General features: G+C 34.6%; 1 protein-coding gene and 2 long non-coding RNA genes across 6 annotated transcripts; all 3 read right to left on the bottom strand.

The window, feature by feature from the left end:
• Positions 1 to 545: 545 nt before the first annotated feature.
• Positions 546 to 4,148, bottom strand: LOC147509798 (uncharacterized). Its single transcript, XM_086597917.1, has 5 exons — positions 3,237 to 4,148; positions 3,031 to 3,118; positions 2,704 to 2,936; positions 881 to 1,330; positions 546 to 782 (listed from the first exon to the last, which is right to left on the bottom strand). Exons 1-5 carry the CDS (start codon positions 4,146 to 4,148, stop codon positions 546 to 548), a joined length of 1,920 nt encoding a protein of 639 aa, XP_086454043.1.
• Positions 4,149 to 8,466: 4,318 nt separating this feature from the next.
• LOC147509797 (uncharacterized) lies at positions 8,467 to 11,217 on the bottom strand. 4 transcript variants are annotated; one of them, XR_015216645.1, is made up of 3 exons: positions 10,936 to 11,217; positions 9,265 to 9,430; positions 8,467 to 9,133 (listed from the first exon to the last, which is right to left on the bottom strand). It is a non-coding gene; the product is annotated as an uncharacterized LOC147509797 (long non-coding RNA). The 4 variants fall into 4 exon arrangements; XR_015216644.1 differs by having other exon boundaries at positions 10,983 to 11,217; XR_015216643.1 differs by lacking the exon at positions 10,936 to 11,217 and adding an exon at positions 10,049 to 10,530 and having other exon boundaries at positions 9,265 to 9,433.
• A 558-nt stretch (positions 11,218 to 11,775) lies between these two features.
• Positions 11,776 to 13,682, bottom strand: LOC147509796 (uncharacterized). Its single transcript, XR_015216641.1, has 3 exons — positions 13,620 to 13,682; positions 12,019 to 12,270; positions 11,776 to 11,893 (listed from the first exon to the last, which is right to left on the bottom strand). It is a non-coding gene; the product is annotated as an uncharacterized LOC147509796 (long non-coding RNA).
• Positions 13,683 to 14,899: the final 1,217 nt, after the last annotated feature.

Here is a 14,899-nt window from a genome sequence, read left to right as displayed (position 1 = left end):
CGAGTGGGCGCTCGACCACACGGTAATAAAAGAGATGCTATGCCCGATGATGCTCTGTGTAGAACTATTTTTCTTCGAGAGCTAACTTTGCAATTATTGTATTCCATAGATAAGTTTTTCCTGTTCCTCCACTTCCATATACAAAGAAGAGACTTCCAAAGATTACTTTCAACAAATGCTAATGACAAAGATCAAAAACAGTTTTTTGTTCGACATTCAATCCACCATGAAGCTGTAAGTACTGTGAGGAAAGTAAATTGCAATTATAATTTAGTTCCTCTTGTAGCATTCTGTTCTCAGCTTCATCTGCTTCTGGGATATCAAACTTATAATCTTTTAGACTCCACCCATTCTCGTTCATTAGAATTTCAACTTCAAGAAGTGTTTTCCTTTCCAGTTCCGATTCAGATAAATTTGGATTAGCCCTTAAGATATCATCAGATAGTAACTCCCAATGGCAGTTCCACATATCAATAGCATTGATAACTCACAAAACACTAAGAGTGTTACAAATAATCGGGCGTAATGACGGACCGGAAGACCATTCACCGCTTCTTTAATGGCAAGATGCCATTCATTGTCATCTTGTAAAGACCAAAGCATACGCAAGTCGACTTGTAATCATCATAGAGAGTACCACCATTAACAGCTTCGATTTCTTCAAAATTTCTAGCTCCCTTTACAATGTTTAGAAGCATACACATATAGTATCTTTCCCCTTGTGTTGGCTGAGCATAGAATATTCTTCCAATCTTCAATCCTTGGCTTCTTCTTTTCCATTCCTGAAAAAATTAACAAATATGTATGTTATGAATAAATATAAATTTTATATGTAATTTCAAATATAAATTTTTCTTTGGAAATTGTAATGTATTGAAACCTTTGCATTTCTGTCCCACACAAATTGTAAAGGGAAGTCAACATATGTAAGATGTCTTCCACTTGGGTCTTTTTCATTAATACGCATCCACTCAGTGAACATAGTTTTTTGACTTTTTTCACTTGCAACAATTTCAGCTGGATCCCCATTTGCACGAAAAACAATATTCTGTTGATTTTCAAGATGGAAACTCATTCTTTCAACAGAAGGATCTCTGTATTGGATGTCAAATTCATAAATCCTCCAACTTGCTTCTAATGCAGATACATATCTGAAGTCTAGATAGTGCTTAATCTCATCAACTTGATGTACGACCCGCTTCTGGTTATCTTGGTCATAGACATTATTTTCTTCAACAATACCTGTAGCTCGATCTTGCCCTTTTGAAATGTACTTGAATAAGTACTTAATCATCCGTGAACGGTTACAATGTTCAACATTGATGTGACACTGAAATTCTTTGGTAAGTTCAGGGTTGTAAGGAACAACCCACTGATTTTCAATTTCAACCGGATTTTGACGGCCCACCACTGCAGTTCTTTTATTATCTCACCTTCGATAAACTGCAAAACCTTTCTCATCAAATGTCGTTTCACTGCAAAAATCCTTTGGAAATTTCCTTGTACATTTCTTCTTCTTAGTGTCCATACATGGAGAACCCTTTTTCTTCTCACCACACGGACCATGAATCATTGTTTGGACTACAATATCATACGTATGAGGTTCACCGCTTTGTCCGGCAATTCACCGTGATATCATCTTGTCTATATCCGAAGCACTTTTAGCTTTATCTTCCGGATGTAAAAACAATAAAATGTGAGCATGTGGCAGTCCTCATTTTTGAAATTCAATAACATACAATACCGCATTACAAAAAAGAAAAATTTATTTATCTTCCTGATGTAAAAACAATAAAATGTGAGCATGTGGCGTCCTCATTTTTGAAATTCAATAACATACAATACCGTACACAACAAAGAAAAAATTTATTTAGTAGCAGTCTTTAAATAATTATAAAGGTATATGATCTTATCAATAAGTAATTTAAATATATCTTCCTATTAAGAAGTGAAATAGATGGATCACTCGAGAAAATGAGACAAACCGTAAGCATCAATCTTAACAAATTGAATTTAAAAGGGTACTAAAGTACATTAACTAAGTAAATGACACTGGACACAACAAAAAATGGGTAGTTTTCTCGTTAGATGGATGCTAGTTACGCTTTTGTGGCTGAAGTCTATGAGGACAGTTTTCATTTCATTGGGGAGTTATTCTTGAGTATCTCTCAAGGTCTAACTAAAATCGTCTTCAGTAGCATTTACCAACTATGCCCGAGTGGGTGCTCGGACTTCTTACTTTTAAAATTTGGTGCTCGGACTTCAAAATAATAACATTTAGTGTGTTTTTTTTCAATTGGTGAAGGTAGCTTCCTTCTTTTTTCCTCCCATCTCCTCTTCATTACGTATCTGGTTTCTAACAACTTTGACTATATAAAAAACACATAGCTCAATTGGTGCTCGGACTTCAAAATAATAACAGTTAGTATGTGTGTTCTCCCCTGTCTAAATATAGGATGTTAAAACACATAAATTTACATTTTACAGTTAATAGCAAACATGAATTCCACATTTATGAATAAATTATTAACTATTGTTTCACATTTTGTAGGTTTTTCCTCTACGTCAATTTATAGTCTTACTGGACATGATCTATTCTATAAAAAAAAAAAAAGGTATGTGATTATAACCTGCAATGACTCTGCCGAAATGATTTCCATAATGAAATCTTGTCATAATGCACTCCAACTTCATTTTGAATACTCGACACACAACGTTAGGAACATCATTAGGCAATAGTCCAGGGTCTTTTTGTAGATAACTAAGAATTTCATTCCAATTTGGATTGCAAGTCACAGTAATAAAAAGATCAGGTGGTCCTGCCCATCTACATATGGCAATAGCATCTTGGTAGGTCTGTATCATGTATCTAGGCCCTCCTGTAAATGTTGATGGAAGGATCAAACGTTTACCAATTGATGCTGTTGTAGTATCACCTGTGTTTATTTTAAAACGGGTTATTGATAAATTAAAACAAATTATAAGCTAATGGAAATAAAATTTAAAAATTAAATAATATTACTTATATACCACGACCATTTGCATCCATCACATTCTTTGTATAAATCAGCCCTAATTTCTTCTTGGTGTGTCCGATACCAACACATTCTTTGATCTTCTATACATGTATAACCATCAACAATGATTGTTTGACGTAAACGTCCACCTATCCAGAGTAGGCGACTTTCTAGTGTCCTTCTTTGCAGTCTAAAAGCCCAATATTGTCTCATACTAACCGTATCTCTTTTATGATCATCTATATTAAAAACTCTTTCATTTTCCTCACTATTAGGAAATCTTCTATAAGGAATCCCAGGTCTATAGCCATCTTCACCACGGGGAAACATTAAAGGATATTGCAAAGCCATGAATTTAGGATGCAATTCATTTATTCTCTCCAAACCTCCTCTAGTTTCAACAATTATGTCCCTAAAATCATTAACATTAAACCCATCCCCTTCAATTAAAGCTGCAACTTCATTGCCAGTTGGCAGATTGTATTGTCTTCCATCACTCTGCCGAGAATTAATAAGTCTTAGGCGGACATCAATCATTTCATCTTCTTTAAATCTGTCTCTAGCCATCCTAAAAGACTGTACAACTTTATTGTGTTGATCAAATATTTTGATCAATCCATCAACAATTGCAGGATCAGGAAGTTCATTATATTCATTGAATATTTGCATCCTATTCTTCAATTCATTTTGAGTATCGTATACATATAACTGGGCAAATTGAGGAGGCTTATTTTCGAATGGAAGAAGAGACCCAATTTTATGATGATTTTGCCCACTTATTCTGAAAACGAAAGGACCTCCTCCATCATTGATAGTCTTATCTATCTTCCCTCCTGCAGAAGTAAATTGAAACATGGAGTTGTATGTCCGTATATATCTTCTAAATTTAGTAGATCTTATTCCTCCTTGCAACTCTAAGAGTTTATTAAGAAACTCAGGAGCAGTCTCAAATAGTGGAAGTTGAACTTTTCCTTCTCCACAACATATAGAGAATGTTGGAACAGATGATTTTCCTTTGTTATTTCTTTCTTCTTCCCAAAGAATTGCTCCACAGTACATACACTCTTCAGTTGGTGGTCCAAAGTCATGAACTCCTAAAATATAAAAAGTAGTTGTGAATTTGGCAAACATTTTGAATAAAATATCAAAATTGAAGAAGAAAACACATACCATCATTGTTAGTATACTTGCTTAGATCACGATGAATTTTTTTTTGCTTTTGCAAATGTTTATTCCTTTCACTGATATTTGTGATTTGAGATATTGAAGTCATTATAAGGCGCATAGCATCTGTAAGATTCAAAGTACCTATTTGGCCTGTGTAATAAAAAATATGAAATTTCAAAAACTCTAATTAATCCTCAACGGAATATAAAATACAATTTTACCTTTATTTGAACGCAAGTTGTTTTCCTTGGATGCCAACAAACGATTACGTTTCTTTAAAGCCAACAAACGACTTCGATTAAGGCGAGCTATTTTAGCAGTCTGTTCCTTTGTAGATTCAACATTGACTGTTTGAGAATTTTACCAAAAAAGGGTCAACTTTAGCCATTTCTTGTGGAAAGGAGATTAAAATTGTTGTGTCATTATAAAATCAGTAAAGTTCATACCAATTACTATTGCTTAAATGATTGCTCTCTGTTGCTCATTTAATTCCATGCGTGTATCAATTCCTCTGTAATAAAGGCATAAAGAAAAAATATAGATATCGATTACTTACATCTATACAATATCTTAAAATCAAATGAGAGTATAAAACGGTATTTTTTATTTCTCAAGTTACATACCAAAGGTGACTTTGATATTCCATTAGTCGTGGATGTTTTCTTCTATGCTCTTTTAACACTTTTTCTCTATGGTTGCTCTTTGTATTTGCAGACATCATAATTCTTCTATGACGCATAAGGTTAGAACCTTCAATATATTCACATAAGGTTAGACCCTTCAATATATTATTTTGTTAGAATATTTATCAAGTGTGTAAAATAAAAATTACCACTTCGTACCATTATTCTTTTTCAGTGCAAGAATACATCGTCTATTGTACCGAGCAATTATGGAGGTATATATTTTTTCGTCATCCATAAGGTAAACCTGAACAACTCTTCCTCTCTTTGGCTAAAGCTTTAACTCTTCTTATAGCTGCTGCTCTTATTTACTGCAGCTAATAATGATTTAGAAATTGTCTTCTTGGACAGCACTCCTTTGGGCCGTATAAATATTATATTGGAAGCCTTAGGATATAATCAGTGCTATGATTAAGTTGCAGGTGTTTGGGGGAATTATTTATATTGACAGCTGTGCTTGGGGTGTTATAACTCTTGGAGGTGCTAAGGGCGTTGGGGAGTTTACTACTTCGGCAGGCAATTTGTTTACCGTAAGATATGTGACACTGAAGAGGATCTTGAGCGGTAGAAAAAACAGTTTGCTTACAGCTTTTGTTAGTGTTGTGTTACCTTTAAACTTTTAATTGTATAGGATTTGTGATTGTGTAAGAACTGAGTTAGCTTTAGAGTTTTAATTGCATAAGACTTCTTAAATTTATCTTTGGACATTTGAGTTGTAGTAATTTATTAGGTTATTTACTTATTTGAATAAAGAGTGTGAAACAAAATCAAATTCCTAGTTTCATCAAGATAAAACAGGATCCTATTCCTAGATCCTATATAATAGCTCTGTTCATGTTTGTGCTAGCTCGTGTTAAGATTTCACTGCAAAATGAAATCTTAACAAGATATAGGTGCAATTTTGTATGTCACCGAAGATTGAACATCAAAACCTAATTGTGTTCAATCCACACCACCTTTTTTTGTATGTTCATCTTTATGAGTGTCTAATACTCCAAATGTAAGGAATCTGAGGAGTTGTAGAAATATAAAACACTCGAGCTACACTTGAAAAAAAAAAAAATAGTGAAGTCAAGGAAGGGCACAATTTTGTCAAGGTTGTTTACAAACCGAGGTAAAGGAGTAAATCGAAATTGATATGCACGAAATAGGGTTAGATTCTTGAAGAAAAAAGTGTGATCTTAAAACTTTGTGGTTGTGCTCACTTTCACTCCCATAGATCTGCAGATATCGTAGTGTGCGGTTGAGACCTTACTACCATAATCTAAAATACTAATATACATGCGAGCCATCTTTGAAGTGACATACTCATGTGCATATGGTGCGGGGTGTCTTTGAAGTCGCACCAATGTTTGTTGCAAAATGTTTCTATGGGTAAAGACCGAGAGCAATGTAGAGTGGGATCCGGAAAAAAAATAGTTGACCTCTTGTATATGAGTTCACCTTTTTGTGTGCTATATGATGTGTATGAGACTTCATTTCTGATTTTTAATGTCTAAATGAAAATTTTAAGTAGTTCGCTTTCTTTGTAAAACCTCTCTCGAGTTTACTTTAATAGGTAACTGCTGAAAGCGGACTTCATGATTGATAGACAGTTTAGGTTTGTTTGTTGCTAGTAAATATTATCTAGTCTGCCGCCTATCCGACATTCACCGTCAGTAGGTGAAGGTCATATGTGTCTCATTTTGCTTCTCCGTGTCTTGTCCCTTAAATGAGCTTAGCCATAGTTCAAGCTTATATATGGAAGAAGCCCGATGATTTGGTTCTCGCCAGAGTGGTACAGAGCGAGATAATACTTTGGAGGATCAGTGGAGGTATGCACCACTTCGTTGATCATATTAAGAAGCCTCCTCACCTCTCGCATAAAATTATATATATCATTTCGAGGACTTTGATTTCCTTTAAAGTGAATCATTTGTTTGCCAAAACAGAGTCCTAAGGAATTGTATTTCATCTCTAAATTAACACATGTTTAAGGGATAAAATCATAAAATATCTTTGAGGTAATATCTTTTTGCTCTCGTGTAGATGCTCGAGGCTGGTTTGGGATGGAGAGATGTCAACCTACGATTCTTGTAAAATTCTGTATTTAATTCTTCAATCGTCTTTGCTCATACCATATCTATTTATTGCTTCCTCATAAATCTGAACATCGTTCTCGAGGCAGCTCCTTCAACGTGTTCTCAGACAGCGCTCCTTCAACGTTTGAAGGAAGTCACTTACTTGATTGTATCAGCAACCTTTGGGTCGTATTGGAAGTGCATTTGCATCGGAGTTGGGAACAATGCAGGTTTTAGAGCAGACTGATACATTGAGAGTTCTTGGTACTGACCCAGTGGATTACCTTGTCACACCGAGAGTGTTTCACGTTTGGGTTGTCTTCCAGTGCCCTTCTTGGTGATGGGTTTTATCAGTGCTATGATTAAGTTGCAGGTGTTTGGGGGAATTATTTATATTGTCAGCTGTGCTTGGGGTGTTAAAACTCTTGGAGGTGCTAAGGGCGTTGGGGAGTTTAAGATATGTGACACTATAGGATTTGTAATTGTGTAAGAACTGAGTTAGCTTTAGAGTTTTAACTGTATAAGACTTCTTAAATTTATCCTTGGACATTTGAGTTGAATTTCTATGCAAGTAAGATAACATTATTTAATTTGTGTGTATTTAATTTAATTCCTAGTTTCGTCAAGATAAAATAGGATCCTATTCCTAGATCCTATATAATATGTTTGTGCTACTCTGCAATGGCAGGCATGGAAGATGGGTGTTATTATGGAGAATGGTGCTGCTATAGGTCCAAGTTTGTCAGCTGAAGCGAAGAGAACAACTTGTAAATTAGAATGGCCTCCCGTGTCTTGGAGGATCCATAGTAGTGATAATGACAAACTGCAACATTGTATTGTTATTAGAGTATTCATACGATCTTTAGCATGTAACTTTATTCTTAGCTTCCATTTCTAGTGTGTAAATTCATCCACACTTAATTCATATTTTTCCTTTAACCTCAGATTCTCTGACGTCCAGAACTACGTCGATGCAATATTCTGCCTTCAACATTGTATTGTTCTTAGAGTATTCATACGATCTTTAGCATGAAACTTTATTCTTAGCTTCCATTTCTAGTGTGTGTAAATTCATCGACACTTAATTCATATTTTTCCTTTAACCTCATATTCTCTGACGTCCAGAACTACGTCCATGCAATATTCTGCCTTCATTGTACACTTTTAAGTTTAAATGTGCTTGATTCTAAATCACATCCAAGAATTGTTCCTCTTCATGGATAGATAGTGCTACTGTATTGATATTCTTTACAGCTAAAATCTGTTATGAAAACCACAGAATATTTTGTTGCTGTAATGAGTGATTAGTGGTTGCTGAAAAATAAGTTATGAGCGAGCGGATAGCCGAATACTACACAGTAAATGAGAGAACTTAAGAAAAAGAGGAAGCATGAGATTTATGATCTCATCGTCATTGCTTATCATTCTTATGTTCATACATCTATTTATATGGAAAACTGCGGACTAACTTTCATAGATCTGCTTTATAGTTGTCACGTCGGAGTTTGCTATGATCAAGCCGATCCGAGGCTTTGAGTTGGATGCTAAATCATCATAGCTGAGTATAATACACCCCCTTGGATGCAATCCAGCAAAAGCTTGCATAGCTGAATCATCATAAGAAACTTGCATTGTAGGCAAACATCTCACAACCTGTTTCATTTTGGTGGAAATCATGCATTACTAACCATTTGTAAAATAATCCATAAACCACCACATTGGCAGAAAGATCATATCAACAGTTCTCCATTCCCTGGACAGAAGAAAAGCATCTGCCCTCCCTTTAAATATTCCCTCCCTATATGGTCCCAAACTACCCATGCCAACTTATTACCTCCACTGTTACTTGTTCTGACTAGCTTTTGTGACAGCCTTCAATCACCATACAACCAAAGAAATTTCATTTACACATCAGTGTCAACCCCCAAAATTTGATGGTATGGCCTCACTGTTGTATACAGGATGTCAGTCACTGCAGTCACACGACATGGCAGCTGCTTGAGTCATTCCTTCACTATGATAGATGTGAGTAATCAATGCAATTGATCCTCTACTCCAACTGGAATAGTTATGGGAGACTGATGGTAATTTGTAAACATTGGAACACCACCCTCAGCCCCCATGCTCAACTGATTCTTCGAACTGATCCCACTTCATCCCTTTCAAACTTTAGTCCTTCACTCCTTTGTATCCCTGTCATCTGTTTCTTTACATGGCCAAATATTAGATGGAAGGCAAAGAACAGAATAAGCATAATAAAAATCAAAGCTTTGGTTTATTTCTTTGACTTATAGATATGAAAATTAATGGGTTTTGAAGAGGGAGAAAAAAACTTACCAACATTGAAACGAATTTGAGAGAGCTCGTGTGCTTCAATTTCATTGTTTTCTTAGCAAAGTTCAAATATGGTGGCTCAGCACTGACTTTACTGCTGAGACAACTTCATACCTTACCCCTATTCTAGCCTTAAACCCGATGCTACACACCTATTCAATCCAGAAAACTGCTGCAAAAAAAAAAAAAAACTTATGTGCTAAAAACCATTACGTGAGAAAAAAGTAAGAGCAGTGTAACTAATTCATAAGTATGCCAAGATAATAGTATAACAAATTAACAATAAAACTCGCAGATGGAGCAATAATAATAATTAAAGCCAATTCATACGATTGTTGGTAATTTTCCTAGTTACGTTTACTTAACCAAACTCAGTGAGCTATGAGCTTATAAAACTTAATAGCTGTCGAATAAAGTACTCACCGTCTCATACAGAGTCACTCATTAATAGGTACTTTTGTACAGGGAAAAAATAATAATAGATAGAGATCATATTACATACCAAGAGTGAACAGATTATCGATGAAAAACTCATTATATCCTATCATAGTAAGTGCAACTTGATGCATTGTCTTCGAGTCATTCAAAAAGCTATGTTAAAATGTGATTTAAGCTAGAACCACCTAAGATAACATGTGCCAAAACTTATGCAAATACATGTTTAAGTATGAATTAGTAAGTGAAGAGCATACATACATACTAATCACCCTAAAAAGTGTGGCAGAGATGACAAAAATATGGAGAAATTAAAATGAATAAAAAATAGAGAAGAAATAAAAGAACAAACTTTCAAAACTTAGGAAGTTCATAACTTAGTTCCTTCAATATTGGAAAACCCGCATTAAAACGATCAAACTATGCCTCCCCTGCTATTCCGCAAAATCAACGGTCAACCTAGTAACCCACCAGCTCAAGTCCCAAAGAAAAATCATGTTAGTTAGACCCGGGAGAAATTTCACTCCCCTCAATCAACCAATGAGCGTAATTCTACCTCAACTCCTCGAAAGGGGTTGTTAACTTTGTTGGAGCACAGGCCTGTTCCTAATCCTTTGCCTATGTGGTTTATATAATTCGAAAGCTAGAAATATTATAAGCTAGTCATAACACAAACTTGTTCCCTCAATCCCTCAAACCGATTAGTATGCCTCTGACCTGCTAACAAATAAATCAATGTTATTGCAAGGTGGACACTGACAAAGGGAACTAACTACATGCACGTAAAAGAAAACAAAACAAACATGGTCTTAGGTGTTCTTTCCACACTATGGAATTTTTAATTCTCGGTGACTTGTATATACATATATTTCAAAATACAATGGTTTGCATTCTTAATTCACCTCATTAATTGACATTTGAAAATCAATTTCCTACTATAAAATATGCAAATGAACATAGCTTCCGAAACGATTTGATCTAAGAATCAAATATAAACAATACCCACAAAGACACCCCAAGATCAAAATCTACATTATAATTCACAATAAAGTAACAAAAACTAGACCAAAAGAAAAATTAATAGACCATTTTTTATCAATGAGTATAGCAGTATAAGGTACCTTTACTTTCACCATGCCATCAAAATCTACATTATAATTCACAATAAAGTAACAAAAACATACCAAAAGAAAAATTAATCGACCATTTTTTATCAATGGGTATAGCAGTATAAGGTACCTTTACTTTCACTATGCCATATGTGATGAAAGGATTATTTTATGTACTTTCTCTCCAGAAGATTAGATCAGTACTTGTAATGAGAGTACTTAGGGTCATCCAGATCTTCCGCTATTCCATGAGAGAAGTGACCCTCTACACGGTGCATCATCTTTGGTGCTACAAAGCGAAGTAGATCAAGAAAGGATTTAGCTGTGTAAGCCTTTTTCCCTGCAACTTCCCTGATGCTTTCCTTGCTCATCTCATCATATTCAGTCCACACTTCTCCACATGAGGAGTTATGTTTAACTCAGTACTGACCTGACCACGGAAATATCAAGTTAGTGTCTCAATCAGATACTGAGATTTTGTAAAGAAAGAAATAAAAACTCATAAAATTGAGGTCACATAAACAAATTAACCATAATGAGTGTCAAAATGAACTATTTTAAGATAATGCATGCATCTAATAACGAAACACGTAAAGCTCCTAGAAAATCATTTAGCAACACTGACTTGTTAGTTAAACAAATGCCTATAATCATTTTAATGTAATGATTAGCAATAGTATTGTTAAAAAAATTAAAAATATCACTAAGAGCATAATCGTATCATGTAGATGACAATTGGTCAAGTTATGGGGTCCTTCGAAGCAATTAATAATAGAAGTAACCTCTTAGCGTCATTATGTATTATGCACATGAAATAATATTGACTATTGAGTACAGATTACAGATTGAAACTTCTAAAGGCAATCTTCTGAAAACTATGCAATTTAGTCAGATTATTATGCACGTCTCCATGTACTATTGCTGATAGGCTGGAGGCTAGACTATGTAGTTTATTCAGTTCTATAGCTCTGTTAAGTTATGCATACTTCTGCACCATGTCTTGAATCCCTACAAAGGCCACCAGGAACTCCGGCGTTGGTGCTTTTCTAAGCAATTTCTTCACCACCAACTCTAATGTCGTATTGTACCTGTGTTACAATGTTTTTTCATGTTTAAAGCTTTTTCACAACATACCTAAGCTAGAAATGAGAATAACCACCTAGCTAATTTAAAGTGTTGTAGATGTTCAAGAACTTCAAAGATGAAAACATACCTGAGTTAGTGAGTTGCCGAGTTTCTTAGCCTTAGTTATGACTCTGTAAATCTTCTTGAACTCCGCAATACTACATGCTGTTTTACCACGACTGTTGTTACTATTCTTTGTTGGTGAGAATGGAAGGTGGAGAATATAGGTAGCTTGAATCTCAGCCATTTCCTCATCAAGCATTGCCTCCTCAATCCATGTCTGACGAATCAACTATATTAATTAAAACTCAATAAACCCTTTTGTCCACCTTCAAACACCCTGATAAAAAAATTGGGAGAATGAATAGAGCAGTATGAGTATTGCAGAAGGTCTCCAGTTTCCAAACCAAGATAATGTCGCCAATTCTAAAGGGAGTCTGTGCTTTGGCATACATCCTTGGGCGTGCATTAGGTCATACTAATAGGTTAATAGGTGGTTCATGGCGAGTAGCGAGATATTTTTTTTGCATTCATGCTGACCATAAGTTTAATATGAACGCTCCTAACTCAATACCCAATGCTCAGAATTATATTCATGCCCCGGCCTTGAAAACCTAAAATTCCAACATAAATGCAATCATAACTCTAACTACCTGGGTTTTTCAACAAAATGAATAAGATGGTCCTCATCCCACTCAGAGTGGTGCCATGCATTCCAATAAAGTATACTAACAATATAACATGAAGTTCAACATATATTTCACATTTGGAACTAAAAAAAACATCCAATCAATAGAAATATTCTAACGTTTTTTACATATCCTCCTAAACTATGAATGACCTAAAACTTGCTATGTTATTTACCAGTCTACTTGTCCACCATTCAAATGATAAAAAAAGTTTGCGACCCCTGACGAATGCCATATCCACATAAGTAATGCAACTAAAAATAAAGTGCAATTAATGATTCCAAGCTTATTTGTAGCTTGGTAACAAATTCTTAATTCTTATACTAAACCATAAGAATAAAAAAAAAATGGTTGGTTGGTAGTATCAAAAGATGTCGTTACCTATATAGTTTGGAAGTGGTGCTACATTGTTTTACATTGATTTTTCATCCATTAAATTATCGTCTTCCAGCTCAAAAGCTACTGCTTCTACGTCTGTTGCTTCTACAGGCCAAGATATATAGTGCCCTCAATAAAAACTAAAAGTTCATCTGTAGAGGCATATTGCAACATGTAGAGTAACACCCGACCTATATACCATAGTTCAATAGGAAATTCAAACGAACAACGGCAAGTGAAATAAGTTTACAATGGTTTTATTGCTTTTAATAACAACACATAATTGTGAGGCATTTGAGGTTTATAAAATTGAAAGTAAAAGATGTATACAAATATGATAAATTGGGAACACAGTTAATCAATTTAATTAGATCAAAAAGAGAAATCAATGAGGAGTTGAGGCTCTTGGTGGTGGAGTGGTGCCGAATGCAGCAATCAAAAGTGAAGTGAAGTGAGACCAATAGCTTATCCAACTTTTGAACACCAATACCATGAGCATGCATGCTTCACATTATATGCTCCAACTATGCAATAATGATTTTAAAATTGGACTTGTGAATTTTAAAAACTTGAATGATAATAAGAATTAAAAATATAACAAAAAATAAGTAAATTCAACTACCTTTTTCGATTTGTTGGTTTGTTCTTTATGGTCATTCTATTCCTTTTGAGTACCTCCCTCAACCTGTACAAATATTTCAATTTAGGTAATTGTTGTTGTGGTGAAGTAGTAGTTGAATTGATTATGTCTATCCTATATTTAATTCTGAAAAATAATAACAGAGTCTTGAATATATATATATATATATATATATATATATATATATATATATATATATTGAAGTTCCAGTCACATATTCCTCTTATGTACTCCTTTTGCGAGATCTGATTTCTTATCATTTCTTCGATCTTCGGAAACAACTTTAAGTATATAAAGTAAACCCCATTTGTTCTTAACACTACCAATACCATTTTTGGATGAAAATTTGATGTATAAATCATGGTCCGTAAAAAAAACATAAAGCAGTTTTGTCCGAAATAAGAATACCGATACAAAGACAATAAACACTTACAAAATTTTCAATAGACTCCAGCCGTTCCTCAACTTTTGTTTGATGAAGATACCGTAGTGAGTAGCCCATAACACAATTTCAAGTTCTAAAGGTGAAAAAAGGCACCATGGTTATGTCAATGATACAGTACACTAATATATGGTATCCCCCATATATTTTTTTTCCTTTTTCTTGTAGTTCAAAATTACTCAGGTTTCATATGGTTATATCATGGTTTTGACATGGGAGTTGGAATGGAAAAGATGGAAGTAAAAGCAACGAATGACGTTCCCTCTCTCAGAACAAAGTTATTTACTTGGTATCCTTGGACCACTAAAGAACAATGCTCTCGAACAAGACACATCCCATACTTGTTAAAAAAAAAACTTGTTCATCGTGAGGGAAAATAGCCGATTCCCCCAATTCCGAAAAAGAAGAAAAAACCGACCCCTAAGCAGCTTAAAATAGAGCCAATAGAAGTTGCAATAGTAAACACCACCTTATGTCTCTCAAAACATCCTTCATTATAATAATCAAACAAAACCCAAAAATTAATAAAACTCAACAAAGCAATACCCATCTAGAAAATAACAAGATAAAGAAGGTAGTTTTTTTGGAACCTAAAAGGAAGATGTGAGTATGTAACATACCGGTTCATCTTGAGCATCTATATGTAAAGATTGAATTAAAAAAAGAAAGAAAGAGGGTTTGAAGAGATGAATTTTACTTCGAAGAAGAGGCTATTGGGCTATTAGTGTCATATTTTACCATTTGTAAGCATTGTATTGTGATTGCCGTCAACTCTTCCTCCAAAATCGTCATCCATTTCTCGAAGAATCTCACCAAAAAG

This window comes from Coptis chinensis, chromosome 3 (assembly GCF_015680905.1).
Source record: "Coptis chinensis isolate HL-2020 chromosome 3, ASM1568090v1, whole genome shotgun sequence".
NCBI classification, from domain to species: domain Eukaryota; kingdom Viridiplantae; phylum Streptophyta; class Magnoliopsida; order Ranunculales; family Ranunculaceae; genus Coptis; species Coptis chinensis.
The sequence above is the reverse complement of the archived record's forward strand: the minus strand, read 5'-3'. Positions and strand labels throughout refer to the sequence as shown.

Bases quoted from the DNA above. Each gene is read 5' to 3' on its own strand.
- LOC147509798 (XM_086597917.1), bottom strand. From the start codon at position 4,148: ATGTTTGCCAAATTCACAACTACTTTTTATATTTTAGGAGTTCATGAC. The intron at 3,119-3,236 runs GTTAGTATGAGA...ATACATGTATAG, and splicing joins ATGATCATAAAAGAGATACG to AAGATCAAAGAATGTGTTGG. The intron at 783-880 runs GTTTCAATACAT...TAATTTTTTCAG, and splicing joins TGTGGGACAGAAATGCAAAG to GAATGGAAAAGAAGAAGCCA.